At 33.5% G+C, this 15,410-nt stretch overlaps 1 protein-coding gene across 2 annotated transcripts; it reads right to left on the bottom strand.

Moving 5' to 3' along the window:
• Positions 1–5,176: 5,176 nt before the first annotated feature.
• Positions 5,177–14,786, bottom strand: LOC114334108 (ceramide synthase 6). 2 transcript variants are annotated; one of them, XM_050644601.1, is made up of 3 exons: positions 14,636–14,786; positions 12,171–12,366; positions 5,177–5,990 (listed from the first exon to the last, which is right to left on the bottom strand). In XM_050644601.1, exons 2-3 carry the CDS (start codon positions 12,331–12,333, stop codon positions 5,254–5,256), a joined length of 900 nt encoding a protein of 299 aa, XP_050500558.1. In that variant the 5' UTR covers positions 12,334–12,366; positions 14,636–14,786; the 3' UTR covers positions 5,177–5,253. The 2 variants fall into 2 exon arrangements, with proteins under 2 accessions (XP_050500558.1, XP_050500557.1); XM_050644600.1 differs by lacking the exon at positions 5,177–5,990 and adding an exon at positions 9,932–10,749.
• Between the last annotated feature and the right edge of the window lie 624 nt (positions 14,787–15,410).

Raw genomic sequence — 15,410 nt, 5'->3', positions numbered from 1 at the left:
TTTTTTAAACGAATTCAAAAAACAAATTTTTTCTCTTCGGACAAATTTGTTTTAGATTCTCTGGATCAAGCTGAGTAAAAAAGGTATCTTGTGATTTTTCTATAAAATTGACTGTTGTCGAGTTACATGCAATTTCAAATTTGAAAAACGCGAAAATGGCTATTTTCAAGGCTTAATAACTCGATTAAAAATTATTATTATGAAAGTCATAAAGTGACCAACTCAAAGTTTAAAGCCCCCCTGCAATAGGGGGGCAATATTATTTTATTACTAACTATTATTTTTAATAATTAAAAATGAGCGCTAAGCATGTATTGAAGCGGCCGTCCGCGAGAGAGAGAGATGTACAATATTCATTGGACGTTTTAAAAAAATATCGATTGGAAGTCAAAAATACGTTTTAAAAAAATAAAAATGGAATTTTGAGGTTATATGTATTGTACACTCGACCTACACGGGTCTATAAAAAAAAAGATATGTTTTGTACACGCCTCATAAAAAATTTTAAATTAATTGCAACTTTAAACAAAAAAAAAAATAGAAAAATTGACGTTTTTGTGGGGGGGGGGGGGGGGTGGAGTGCTAAAAATGCGATTAGTCTTATTTTTTATTCACATATAAAGTAAAAAAATGAAAAAAAATATTCAGGCTGTATCGATCTCAAAAAATAATATCATTAAGCCCGCAAAAACTCTTACACAACTTAAAAAAACATGGTTTTTGGGGGGGTTTAAAGGTATTTTGCCCAAATTTTGATAATCCTAAAATACTCATTTATTTCAAATTATACATAATCTATTAACAAAACCTTGAGTTGATCTATGTTGCAGTCTATAAAATGGAGAAAATCCCTAAAAGCCCCCTAAAAAAACAGTTTTCCTGATTTTTCAAGATGGCGCACCTGACGGAAAAATCTGAAAAAAATCAGAGAGGTAGCTTTTGATAAAATACATAAAATCCAAAAAAATTGGACCTGCAGACCCCTCAAAAAAAAGTTATAGGTTTTCAAAAAGTTAAAAAAAAATTCAGGTTATGTACACTCGACCTAAGGGTCCATAAAAAATGGACATGTTTTATAAAAGACTCAGCTACACGTGTGAATTTTTTGAAATTTTTAAATTAATTGCAACTCAACTAACAAAAATTAAATCTAAAAATCTACGTCTTTGGCTGTGGGGGGAGGGGTAAGGGGGGTGGCGAGCTAAAAATCCGCGTTATCTCATTTTTTAATTGCACAGAACGTAAAAAAATTTAAAAAATTGAATTCTGAGAGTGAGGGCATTTTGCCTATCTTACCCTTTGGCATTGAGGATCCCCTACTTCGCTGCTACGTGTTCTCGGTCTTACTTTATGGTGTCTATAGGCCAGGTAATAAGACAAAAATATACCCTGTTCGTGACACTTCAGCAGCCAAGGTACTGAAGCGTTTTTTCGACAGGTAATACCTATAGGAACAAATTGTAACTATTTTCTGCGTAGGATCTTTCGGCCATTTTTAGTTATAAACAATTAACTGTAAAAAAATGGCATTTCCCCCTTTTTTTTCAAATCAACGGAAAACAGTGAAACTTATGATTTTTTTAGTACAAGTATCTTCGAGATTATGGAAAAAGCTTTAAAATGACGTATTACAAAGTTTGACATACTCATTTATTAATACAATTGCGAAAAAATGGCGGAATTGCAAATAAAATTATTTTCGCAGTAACTGTTATAAAAATTATTGTACAGCTTTGAAATTTTTGTCAAATGAGGGTTCTTTGGTGCTTAATATGTTATAAAAATTTCAAAGCGACTTGTTTAAATTTTATTCAAATTGTTTATCCCAGAGAGCATTTTTTTGCAATAACATAAGTCAGAAAAAAAATTACGTTGGAAGCATTCCACAGGTGCCAAATGAAAGAGCATAGCTACATTTTCAACATGGTTTAAAAAAGTGAATAAAAAATGCATTTATTAGTAATAAATAATTATGCAAAAGTATCGTCAATTTTTCTTTATAAACTTTTTGAATAACTTTTTCCAAAAAAATTAACTTTTTTACCCTGTTTTAAGTGTACAACTACCAAGTAATGTTATTTATATCATAATTGATAAAAAATTGTAATAAATATATATAATTTCTTATATAACAAAATAAAAAGTTAAGGACAGATTTACGATACTTTTGCATAATTATTTATTACTAATAAATGCATTTTTTATTCACTTTTTTTAAACCAAGTTGAAAATATAGCTCATGCTCTTTCATCTGACACCTGTGGAATGGTTCTAACATCATTTTTTTCTGACTTATGTTATTGCAAAAAAAGTGCTTTCTGGGATAAACAATTTGAATAAAATTTAAACAATTGAATGAATCGATTTGAAATTTTTATCACATATTAAGCACCAAAGAACCTTTATTTGACAAAAATTGCAAAGCTGTACACTAATTTTTACAACAGTTATTGCGAAAATAATTGTTCTTGCAATTCCGACCTTTTTTCGCAATTATATTAACAATAAATGAGTATATCAAACTTAGTAATACGTCATTTTAAAGCTTTTTCCATAATCTCGAAGATATTTGTACTAAAAAAAACCAAAGTTTCCCTGTTTTTCATTGATTTGAAAAAAAGGGAAAAATGACATTTTTTGACAGTTAATTGTTTATACATAAAAATGGCCGCCAGATCCTACGCAGGAAATAGTTACAATTTGCTCTTATAGGTCGAAAAACGCTTCAGTACCCTGGCTGTTCAAGTGTCATTGAAAAAACCTTATTACCCTGGACTACTAGTCTTGGACTGTGAATAAAATCGATCTAAATTGCCTGGCTTTCGAAATGTGGTGCTATAGAAGAACTTTAAAAGTTTCTTGGGTGGAGAAGATTGGAAACTCCACAATACTAGAACGTCTTAGCAAGACTACTGAGATTATAAAAAGCATTAAGAAGAGAATGCTTGACTATAGGACATATAGTGAGGTAATGAGAGGTCCCAACTATAGGTTGTTTCAAAATATCATGCAAGGAAAAATAGCAGGCAAACGCAGTCCAGGGCGAAGAAGAACCTCATGGTTGAAGAACTTGCGAGATTGGTATGGTGTTGATATGGTGAAGCATGCTATTTAGGGTGGCAGTGAATAAAATTAAGATAGCTATGATGGTATAACCAACGTTCTGAAAGGACATGATACAGGAAGGAGAAAAAGGATCATATTTTACTTCACTATTTGCAGTAGGAATACTGTTGAACTTTTTGATACTGTTGTAGAGTCTGTTTGAAATACAATTTCTTATTAGTCTACTAAATAACATTCTGAAGCTTTTCTTGCGAATCATACAGAATAGAATATATAGAAGATGTGACAAGGTTACCTACCGGTCAGGATGAATTTGTCTTCAGGGAAAGCATGGGCATACGAGAAGCAATATTCTGTTTTCAAACTCTGTCAAAAAGGTGCAAAGATCAACAAGCACACCTTTTTGTCTGTTTTATAGATTTCTTTAAAACTTCGATATAGACCTTCTTTTATAGATTTCGATAAAAGAGATTCTAAAATTATAGAAGCTATTCATTGGAATCAGACAGCAAGCATAAATTCAAATGGTAGTACGTCAAGGCTAATTAAAATACAACGAGGTGTCAGGGCTATGTGGTATCACCGATATTGTTTAACGTCTACTCGAAGGTAATATTTGCGAACGCTTTTTCTCGCTCTTCAGGAGGTACCAGAATGAATTGACAAAGAGTATATAACATCCGCTATGCAGATTACACTGTTTTAATGACTGATTCTGAGCCTAGTCTCCAGATACTATTAAATAGGGTTACTAAGAGTTGTGAAGAAAATGGGGACTTCTTCTTCTTCTTCTTTTTATATAGACATTACTCTGTCTGTTTTTCAATGTGCCTCCAGTAAGTTATCATTCCATCTATTTCGTGGTCTTCCCACTGATCGTCTTCCTATTGGGGAACCTTCTCTCGCCGTCCTTACTACTCTATTTGCTGTCATTCGGCTTATTTGGTCGTTCCATTGTACTCTTCTTCTGCTTTTCACCTAGTTATTAATGTTGTCCACCTTGCATCTCCTTCGTATATCTGCACTTCTAGCTCTATCCCACAGCGTCTTACCATCGATTTTTCGCAATGTTTTCATCTCTGCTGTTTCTAGCATTCTTTTTGTCCTTTCTGCATCAGGTCGTGTTTCTGCCGCGTATGTCATAATTGGTCTGATGACTGTTTTGTAAATTATGCCTTTCACTTCTTTTCCGATGTTTTTATTTCTCCATATTGTTTCATTCAGGCAACCTGCGGTTCTGTTTGCTTTATTAACCTGATCTTCCACTTCTGTTTCGAGCAACAAAATGGAGTGAATATCAATACTGCAAAACCTACTCTAATGGTGACCAGACGCACACATGGCAGAACATGGGGAATTAAACCGGACATGATGTATTGGATATACAACATGATGGTAAAGCCCACAATAACGTATGCAGCATTGGTCTGGTGGCCAAAGGTGCAGCAGAGAAATGCTATAGAGAAGTTAGGCAAGATACAAAGGCTTGTCTGTCTCAGCATAACAGGAGCAATGAAAGGCACACCAACTGCAGCAATGGAAGCCTTACTAGACCTTCCTCCCTTACACATCACAGTGAAGGGCGAGGCAAGGATGGGGTTACATAGACTGCAGGGAAATCAAAGCAAAATTGCAGTGGGCAAAGGACACTGCAGCATTAAAGATATATGCGGGGATCCGATATGGGAGATGATAACAGACCATTCTATCACCAAATATAAAATGGAAATACCTTTCCAGGTGGAAATACCTTTCCACAATGAGAAAGGAAAAGTACCGCCTTGCGCAACTGATCATCCAGGGGAAGATTGACGGAAAACGGCGCAGATTTCTTTTCTTGAAAATATCAGAGACTGGACCGACCTTCATTTTACAACTTTGGTTAGAGCCGCATGGGAAAGTCGAAGCCACATTGGACAGTGACAGTTCTAGTGTTTTAGATATTTATACTTCCATTATGGATTGTTCGTGGCTACACATAGTTATTTATCTTTGATATAAAGTTAGGATATTCTAACCCTTTCCAGTAAGTTCTCAGCCAAAATATTATTTCCGTGCATAGGCTGCATTGGTCATTTACCTTTCTTTATACAAGAGAAGTAATATCATAAAATGTATATAAAAATATGATTGTGTAAAGAATAATAGTTTAAATAACAAATTGATATTACAAAAATAAGTATACGATTATTCCTGCTTCTTTAACTCCTCTTCGGAACAACTTTCACTGGCAGATCGAATGTCCACCGTAGAGCCTTTTTGAATAGTCATTCTAATTACCTTAAAAATCATAACAGTCCAAAGACAGTGTAGAAACATTAGAATCAGGAAAAGCCCATTCCACACGTAATATACAGAGGCTTGTGATAAAACACCACGGGAATCCTCTAAACAAGCTCGTATGTACCAAAACGGTAGAATTATTAACCTGGTTATTACCCAGGAAATAGCAAAAAGTCCAAAAAGTATTTCAGGACATTTAGGACATTTTAGATAGTTAAGACACTTTGACAGTTCCATAATGATATCATTAACGTCGTGCATAAGAGGAGCTAAAGAACCTATTCGATGTAGTTTAAAAATCCAGATGATGGCAACCATTGCAACCACTGTGATATGATGTATGAACATAATCCAAAAGTCTTTACGTCTCACATCTAGAAACAATTGACCAACGAACGCTGAGCTGTAGTATACTATAGTTAAACTACCATAGAACCATAGATCCACGCTGACTGGATCGTTCCCGAAATCGGTCCAACTTGCGTTAATATCCCATAACCAAGGCTTGTTCCATAAAACTGCCATTCCAAATGTCCAGATAAAGGAATACCACATGAGTCTTATACAGCTCTCCGTGAATCTTGTCAACTTACTGGGTCTGGAAGTCTTTTCTAATAGATCACTTGAATGAGCAGGTTGGTCTAAAATAGATTGAATAGTTAGGTTAAGTCTACAAATAAATTAACAAAGAAGGCAATGACTTTGATAGTAATAATTACAGAAGTGTATCAGTAATAACTATAAGTTATGTCTGTCTGTTTCAAAGCTATCGCAAAATCTAAATGGAAATGGCAGAGCATGTGGCAAGAGAAAGTAGCGAAGAGAAGTGAGCAAACAGAATAATATAATGATAACCAAAAATCACATAAACGAGGCATTGGAAGAAATTGGCACCAGATACAAGGGGGGAGGCCTGTGCCCAAGACTGGACCAAAAGAGACTACTGAAGAGGAAGAAGAAATGTCTGTTTTAAATAAGTTGTGAGAAAAAACTAACTATCAAGAAAGATACCAACACATCTAGTTTTCATAGATTTATCAAAAGCATTATGATAACATTCACATGAATCAATTGTAATAAACTCTTCAAAACTATCACTGATAAAGTACAGTCACAGTAAATACTGATAAGGTCAGTTAGTATATAAGCGATTAAAACAACAGTGAGGAACTAAAAACTCAAAGAAATTCTAGGAACACTAGAAAAGGAAAGGAAAATTGACACCAGTTCTAGCACCTGACGTTACTTCCTACTTCTTCTTAATATTCTTCTTAGGGTGCCTGTCCGTTCCGAACGTTGGCGATCATTCTGGCTATGATGATTTTGTTGGTTGCTATACGGAATAATTGTGTTGAGGTCTTTCTATACCATGCTCTCAGGTTAGCAAGCCAGGATGTTCTTCTTCATCCTGGGGCCCTTTTTCCTTCAATTTTACCTTGCAAAATGCATTGGAGCAGCTCGTATCTGCCTTGATTTCTCATTATATCTCAAGTACTGCAGCTTACGTCCCTTCACGATGTTGACCAAATCTGCGGTTGTGTTCATCCGTAGTACTTCTTCATTGGTGACTTTGTCTGTCCATGGTATCTTTAGGATCCTTCTGTACAACCATAGCTCAAAAGCCTGAAGTTTCGATGGAGTTTCCGCCTTCAATGTCCACGTTTCTACTCCTTATAGAAGCACTGAGTACACGTAACATTTAAGGACACTTATTTCCATATCTTCGACAGTATGGAAAAACCTTTAAAATGGCGTATTATAAAGGTTAATATACTCATTTGTTGTTAAGATAACTGCGAAAAAATGTCGAAATTGCAAAAAAATTAATTTCGCAATAACTTTTGTAAAACTTAGTGTATAGCTTTGAAATTTTTGTCAAATGAGGGTTCTCTGGTGCTTAATATGTGACAAAATTTTATTAAAATTGTTTAAATAAGAGAGCTTTTTTTGCAATAATATAAGTCAGAAAAAATTATGTTAGAACCATTCTACAGGTGTCAAATGAAAGAATATGAACTAAACTTTCAAATTGGTTTAAAAAAGTGAATAAACAATGCGTTTATCAGTAATAAATAATTATGCAAAAGTATCGTGAATTTTTCCTTATAAACTTTGTATTTTTTTATATTATCAATAATTATATATATTCATTACAATTTTTTATCATTTATTATATGTCTACATAACATTACTTCGTAGTTGTGCACCTAAAACACGGTAAAAAAATAGATTTTTTTGAAAAAAGTTATTCAAAAAGCTTATAAGGAATGATTGACGATACTTTTGCATAATGATTTATTACTAATAAACGCATTTTTATTCACTTTTTTAAGAAAATTTGAAAGTTTAGCTCATGCTTTTTCATCTGACATAGTCCTGTCGTCAGGGGGTACAACGGCCTCCTTTATTCAGATGGACTTATCCAAGTTTTTTTTTGTATTTTGACCCGTAGAATACGAATTTTTTGGGCAACAGTTGTTGATCCGGATTACGATAAGATTGTTATAAATAAAGAACTTGAGGAATTGCATAAAAGGGATTTTTCGCCAAACAAAATGTATGTTATCTTTTTGTATTTTTTGGGTCATTCTAAGCAAAAAGTGTTCTTACAAGTTTTTTCGTAGGATGCATACTTTTCGAGATAAAAGTGGGGTGAAAAATTGCAATTTTCGAACCCAAATAACTTTTTATTAAAAAGTAATATCAATTATTCTGCTTACCGCATTTGAAAGTTCAAGTCAAATTAAACCGGTTTTGACTATTTGCATTGCTGAAAATTAATTTTTTTATTGTCAAACAAAGCTATAAACACGTAGTGCTTGGGTGTATGCGAGCAAATCGAACGAGTAGGCGCGCTACAAACAGGCTATTTCTACGTAGCATGCATTAAAACACATGCATTGTGCACGGGACACAAAAATTAGTTTTTAGTAATGCAAATAATCAAAATCTATATAATTTGACATGAACTTTCAAATAGAATTGTTATTTTATTTTTTAGTCATAAGTTATTCCGGTTCAAAAATTGCAATTTTTCGATTTTTTGAAAGTACAACCGCGTTTATCTCGAAAACTTGTAAGAACATTTTTTGCTTAGAATAACCCAAAAAATACAAAAAAATATCCACAAGAAAGAATTTCCTGTAGCTGTCTGTATACCATTAATTACAAGTAAATTTAATGAAAAATTCGTCTTGGTAAAAGGTATATTAATTTAAAAAGCCCCTAGAAGGGCTACAAATATAAAAACAAAACGTTTTCGCTCTGTAACAAGAGCATCATCAGTGTTACAAGAACATGGTGAGTCACCCAAAAATACAAAGGTTAAAACCTTTTAAAAATAGACTAAAAGGCTTACATATGTGTAAACATAGTAAAATCCAAAGGATCTATATAAATCCTATGGATATGGCCTTAGGACAACATATGACTCCCACACTCCCCATGACAACCATGACTCCCACACGTGGTAAGTGGTAACAATTAATTAGGTCATTATGTTAAAAGAGGTGAAAGACGACAAAACAATGTTTTGTTTTGCGAAAAATCGCTGTTATGTAATTCCTCAAGTTCTTTGTTTATAACAATCTTATCGACATCCTCAATCGAATACCTCAAACGAAGAAGTGCTGGATATGATAGGCAAGGCAAGAGAACTTTTCAATACTGTGAAAGATAAACATTATAATACCTAGGCCACATACTGAGAAATAATAAGTACCAATATGCTCAACTTATAGTGAAAGGAAAGATCGAGGGAAGGAGAGGACTAGGAAGAAAAAGACTATCGTGGCTCAGAAACATCCGACAATGGACAGTGGTCAATTTTGAACAGCTAATAAGAACAGCCGAAAAGAGAGAAGAGTTTGCAATTGTAGTAGCCAACCTCCATTGAGGAGACGGCACTTTAAAAAGAAGATCGACATCCAGATCGACTGTTACCCAAAAAATTCGTGTTCTACGCCGTTGTATCCCCCCCCCCCTGGCGACAGGACTAACACCTGTAGAATGGTTCTAACATAATTTTTTTCTGGCATTTGAAAAGGTCTCTTTGATAAACAATTTGAATAAAATTTAAACAATTGAATGAATTGCTTTGAAATTTTTGTCACATACTCTCATTTGTATCACAATTATATTAACAATAAGAAGATGATTGGATTAACTCTCGAATATGATTGTACTAAACAAACCATAAGTTTCACTGTTTTCCATTGATTTGAAAAAAAAAGAAAAAAGATCGTTATTTGACATTAAATTGTTTATAAATAAAAATGGTTGCCAGATCCTACGCAGGAAATAGTTACAATTTGTTCTTATGGGTATTACCTATCGAAAAAACGTTTCAGTACCCTGGCTGTTGAAGTGTCACAAACAGGGTATATTTTTGCCTTATTATGTGGGCTGTTCGTGGTTACACGTAGTTATTTATCGTTGACATAAAATAAAGTTAGGATATTCGATTTTCGAATAAACCATTACCAGTAAGTTTCCCATTTCCAGTAATTCCCATCCAAAATATTATTTTAGTGCTTAGGCTCCATTGGCAGTTTACATTTATTTGTACAAAAAACTACTATCATAAAATGTATATAAAAATATAATTGTTTATAAAAATAACAGTTTAAATAACAGATTAACATTAACAAAAATAAGTATACAATTAATCATCCTTGTCTGATTCCTCTTCGGAACAACTTTCACTTCTAGATCGAATATCCACCGCAGAGCCACTTTGAATAATCATTCTAATTACCTTAAAAATCATAACAGTCCAAATACAGTGTAGAAACATTAGAACCAGGAAAAGCCCATTCCACACGTAATATACAGAGGCTTGTGATAAAGCACCTTGGGAGTCCTCTAAACAAGCTCGTATATACCAAAACGGTAGAATTATTAATCTGGTTATTACCCAGGAAATAGCAAAAAATTCAAAGAATATTTCAGGCCACTTAGGATACTTCAAACACTTAAGACACTTTGACAGTTCCACAATGATATCATTAACGTCGTGCAGAAGAGGAGCTAAAGAGCCTATTCGATGTAGTTTAAAAATCCAGATGATGGCAACGACTGCAATCGCTGTGATGTGATGTATAAACATAATCCAAAAGTCTTTGCGTCTCACATCTAGAAACAATTGACTTAAGAGCTCTGAGCTGTAGTACAATACAGTTAAGTTACCATAGAGAAATAGATCTATGGTGACTGGATCGTTCCCGAAATCGGTCCAACTTGCATTAATATCCCATAACCAAGGCTTGTTCCATAAAACTGCCACTCCAAATGTCCAGATAAAGGAATACCATATTAGTTTTTTACAGCTCGTCGTGAATCTTGTCAGCTTACTGGGTTTGGAAGTCTTTTCTAATAGAACACTGGGATAAGCAGGTAGGTCTAAAATAGATTGAATGGTTAGGTTAAGTCTACAAAGGTGGGCAAAGAGAATAATATAATGGCAACCAAAAGCACGTAACCGAGGCATTGGAAGAAACTGGCACCAGATAGTTCATGACAGGCAAATATGGGAAACACAAGGGGAGGCCTATGTCCAGGACTGGACCAAAAGAGACTACTAAAGAGGAAGAAGAGATGTCTGTCTTAAACAAGTTGTGGGAAAGAACTAACTAGTAATATCATATAAGCGATGAAAACAACAGTGAGGAACAAAAAAATAAAAGAAGACATTATTTCCTACTTCTTCTTAACCTGTTATCGTCTATTTTTGAACATAGGTCTCTCTCAGCTACTTTAATCGATCTCGATCCTTAACAAGTTGTTCCTGTATTTTTTAATGCCATCTACCCATCTCATATGTGGTCTTCCTCTTGGTCGTGTATCTTTGTAAGATTTGAAGGTCCAATGTTGTATTTTGGCATACCTATGTTGGTCATTTTGTCTTGCGAATCACCATTTGAGTGTGACAGTTATTGTGATATCCACGACTTTTGTTTTTGATCTTACCCAGTCTATGTTCTTACTCTTATGTACCTTACTCTTTCTATGTGACAGTCGTATATCTAACATTGTCCTTTTATTGCCCTTTCTTTTGATGCTGGTTTTGGACATTGGTTGAACACTTTGCTCCTCAAGTATTTAGGTATTTTGTGGTTCTTAAGTGTACAACTGAGTTTTCCAAATTCTACCTATGCCAGTCTTGCTGTTCTATTGACTTCCTCACTTCGGGTTCTCTATTGTTTCAAAATTTGATCTCCACCATGCTCACCATGGTCTAGGCAGATATTCTTGGGCTTGTTCGATATCATTGCCATTTAATGAATCTGAATTGAAATCAAATATCTAATTACTAAACGTTTTAAAAAGACTAAGTTTTCAATCTAATAGCACATAAAACAACATAATGCTACTCTACATCCTACCAGACTGAAAATAATGGGAACCTTCTCTGGTAACAGCTCCGAGGCGTCTGCAATTTGCAAGCCATAACGGATGCTGAGACTAAGGAAGATGAGGGAATTTTACAATTTATAATTCACGTCCCATCTGCTCAGCGCGGTAAAGTTCCAACGAGATGTGCCTCCTGGTGAGAGACTAATAAGTTTCGAAACCGGTAGAGGTGCTTGCTGCACTCACTGATTGGACTGGAATAATGATGCGGCTGTAGTTTCGTGTTGCAACGAAATTGAAAATGGATATTCATTTTTAAGCCACGGTTAGACAAGACATATCTGAGAAGAATATTTGTATGACCCGATAGAGAAATATATGGAAAAATGTGGTAAAGAAAGCCTACTGTAAGAATGGATAAAAGCAAAGAAAGAATAATTGTTATTGTATTATGACATTGCTGCACTCACCTGGTGGTATTCCTAAGTAGATTCCCATTGGTTTTATTAAAAATGTTTGTATAATACATCTCATCGCTATCGCTAAAAATGTTAACGGTACTAGTGGGAGAAACTGTGTCGGGCTGTGATATTGGCGGTTTTCGTCGCTCCATAGTGTATAAATGTTCTCCATATTTTTTGCACTTTGTGATCAAAAGCAGCAGAACTACAAAATATCGAAAAACAATTAATTCCAATAGTTTTACATGTTATATAAATAGACTGGCAGGATGTCTTAATAACAATATATGGCGAAACCGACATATTACTGAGATGAAGTCAAGAATTTATAAAATCAGTGTACAACCAATAATGACATATGATCAGAAATAAGACCCGATACAGCCACAACACGAAGACTACTAGAAACGGCAGAAATGATAGTACTGAGAAGATTTATAAAATACGCTAAGCTAAGAGATCGAAAGAGGAAGAAGAAGCCAACATGTTGAGAAGTTTTACATGTTTCTTTTATCAGAGCCGATGCATCCTGGCTACCACGAGGGTATAATGTTTTAACATTAAATTTAAAAAATGGGGAGAACATGGAGTAACTTATTGAATATAATAATTATAACTAAGAATTGAGTATAATAAGAGCCTCAAGTTCTAAAGAAAAAAATAACAATTGACAAGAAAAAAGAGAAAATAACGAAATTAAAGGATAACGATGGAAATATCATCACCAACGGTGATGAAGTACTAAGAGTAGTAGAAGATTTCTACACAAAATTATACAGAAGTGAACAAAACCATGATGAGCAAAGATCGAAATTGATGCCTGACATATTAATAGACACAATAAGGAAGGCACTGAAGAAAATCAAATGATTTGATTCTTTTGATGGCTACGGGAAAAATAATGTCGTTATAGAAGCCGCAAAGTTTGGAGTGGAGACTTTAGAGAATATAAGTGAACTGTACAACATATGTCTGCACCAAAGTGAAACACCTACATCAAGGTGGCACAGTGCACTTATGATTTTATTACAAAAAAAGAGCGACCGCGATTCAACAGACCTTGAGAATTGCACTCCGCCGAAACAGCTGTAGTCACTTAGTTATAATAAATTTTGTGGAAGTATAGAAAACAAACGTTTTCAGTGTTTTATTGTTAGACTTAAGAATTGCCTTCGCATAAGTCTGTTAAACCATCTTTACAAGCTAGTTACGAAAATAAAAAAGTAGATTAGAAATTAAATTAGATTCTACATAAATCAACTAGCTCCACTGCAGTAAAGGGTAATATAGAAAAATCCATCGAATACCAAGATATGTTTAAGATATGCATATTATTATGCTGAAACTCGCAGTAGCTTTATATTTAATGATTGTTCATAAAAGCAAGATAACGGCAAGAACCACAACAAATCACGTGATGGATGTCAAATGGTATTTAGGTAAAAAAGAAAAGAGAAATGGATCTTGAACATAAAGAAGATTCTAAAATAAAAGGTAAATACCTAATGAGGTTCTGTGAAGGGAACTTAATAAGAAAGAAACAAAAATGCTTGGGCGAATATTTTTAGTGAGCAAAATGATTAGTACTATTGTTTGTTTTTTAACCAAGAGGAGTGATTCAAATTTACCGCGCTGTAATGTTCGTTTCTAATTGGTCCAACCGCAGGCAAGTTTACTCCACTGTTATTAAATTTTGACACTAATGACATTTATGAAATTTTGGCACTTCTATCATTTTATAGGTTAATTAAGTATATCGGCGATTTTTTGTGTTTTCTGCATTATTCCTTTAATTTTTAGATTTTTAGTCTAGTTTTATATAAAAATAGTTGTCTTTAGAACTCTTTAGCGATGTGTTAGTATAATATAATATGTATGGATTATCATTGAAAGCTGATATGATCAACGAAAAAAGAAGATGAATTTGGTGAGTTTTCTAGTAACTTTCTTGGGTGTGAATCTGTCTTTTTAGTTTGCTCCTCTTGGTTAAAAAATCAACATTAGTAGAATAAAATATAGTGGAAGTCTAGGTGTGGCACCAATTGATACTAGAATGAGAGGGTACAAGTTGGAATCATTAGACTGACTAAATCAACATTAAAATCACAATCACACATAAAAAACGCTGAGTAGAGTAGAAAATACTAACAAGGGAAAATTACAAATGACAAATTGGACGGAAGAGATAAGTTTTTAAACGAGGTTATTATTGATATGACAGGAACATGTGACAAAAACGTTATATAAATAATACCCCTAAAAAGAGAAGAAAAATATATGCATTTGAAGTATTAATAACCACAAAGTAGATCACATTGATTATCCTTAACGTAAACACTGGGGGTTATTTGAAAGCTTTAAGCAGTATTATGATAAGAATAATGTATATTATAATAGTTAAGCTCTCTATCCTAAACTGTGGCAAATTAAATAATGTACATTATAATGATAAAAAACAAAAATATGGTACTTACTGTTTAAACATATATTCAATCAATGTGCCACATTTACAATTTCTACATCTTGACGTTGGTTTTAATCATTCCCTGCAAGGTGCGCTTGAAGTACAGCGTTGAAATGAATGTATAAAATATGTATCAATAAATGCATATTCATCTTATCCATTTTTACGTTTATCTAAAAATATTTTTCACAATACAAATTGAAAAGTTTATGACACATAATAAATACGGTACCAATAACTTTGTTATTACCATTGAACACGCACAACTGCAATTGTTTTGGAGATAAATATAGTTAACACCTATATACTATACATGGCGATTATTGTTCTGTCCTTGTGGAATTTTAGTTTTTTTTTCGAATAAATCATAATTGTTAGTAAATCATAATTGTAGAGTTAATCATAAAACTGATCATTGTTTAATGATTTTACCTTCCAATCATGTAGTAAGATTTTTCATCACGTGTTTAATTCTGTCCAATCAGATTATTATTACAGCGATTATTTCATTCATAGGAGATTCTGACCAATAGAAAGCTACAGAAATGCAAATTAAGGTGATAATTTTTGATAATATCCCGTCGTTAAGTATATTACGTCAGATGCCCTTCGTTGCTACGAAAAAATACATTCAGTAACTGTTTTAAAAATTATAAAAGTGATGACTTTCAATCGTCAAATATTTATAAAAACTGTGTGTTTAATGGTACTAATTTGTACTTACATAAATAATTTACAATAAAATTTTGGTTTTGAAAAGTTTTATTCATGAAATAATCGCAACA

The sequence above is a fragment of the Diabrotica virgifera genome, chromosome 2 (assembly GCF_917563875.1).
Source record: "Diabrotica virgifera virgifera chromosome 2, PGI_DIABVI_V3a".
Lineage (NCBI taxonomy): Eukaryota > Metazoa > Arthropoda > Insecta > Coleoptera > Chrysomelidae > Diabrotica > Diabrotica virgifera.
Note: the sequence above shows the minus strand (reverse complement) of the source record. Positions and strands in the feature narration are given on the sequence as shown.

Bases quoted from the DNA above. Each gene is read 5' to 3' on its own strand.
- LOC114334108 (XM_050644601.1), bottom strand. From the start codon at position 12,333: ATGGAGAACATTTATACACTATGGAGCGACGAAAACCGCCAATATCAC. The intron at 5,991-12,170 runs GTGAGTGCAGCA...AATCTATTTTAG, and splicing joins CTACTTAGGAATACCACCAG to ACCAACCTGCTCATTCAAGT.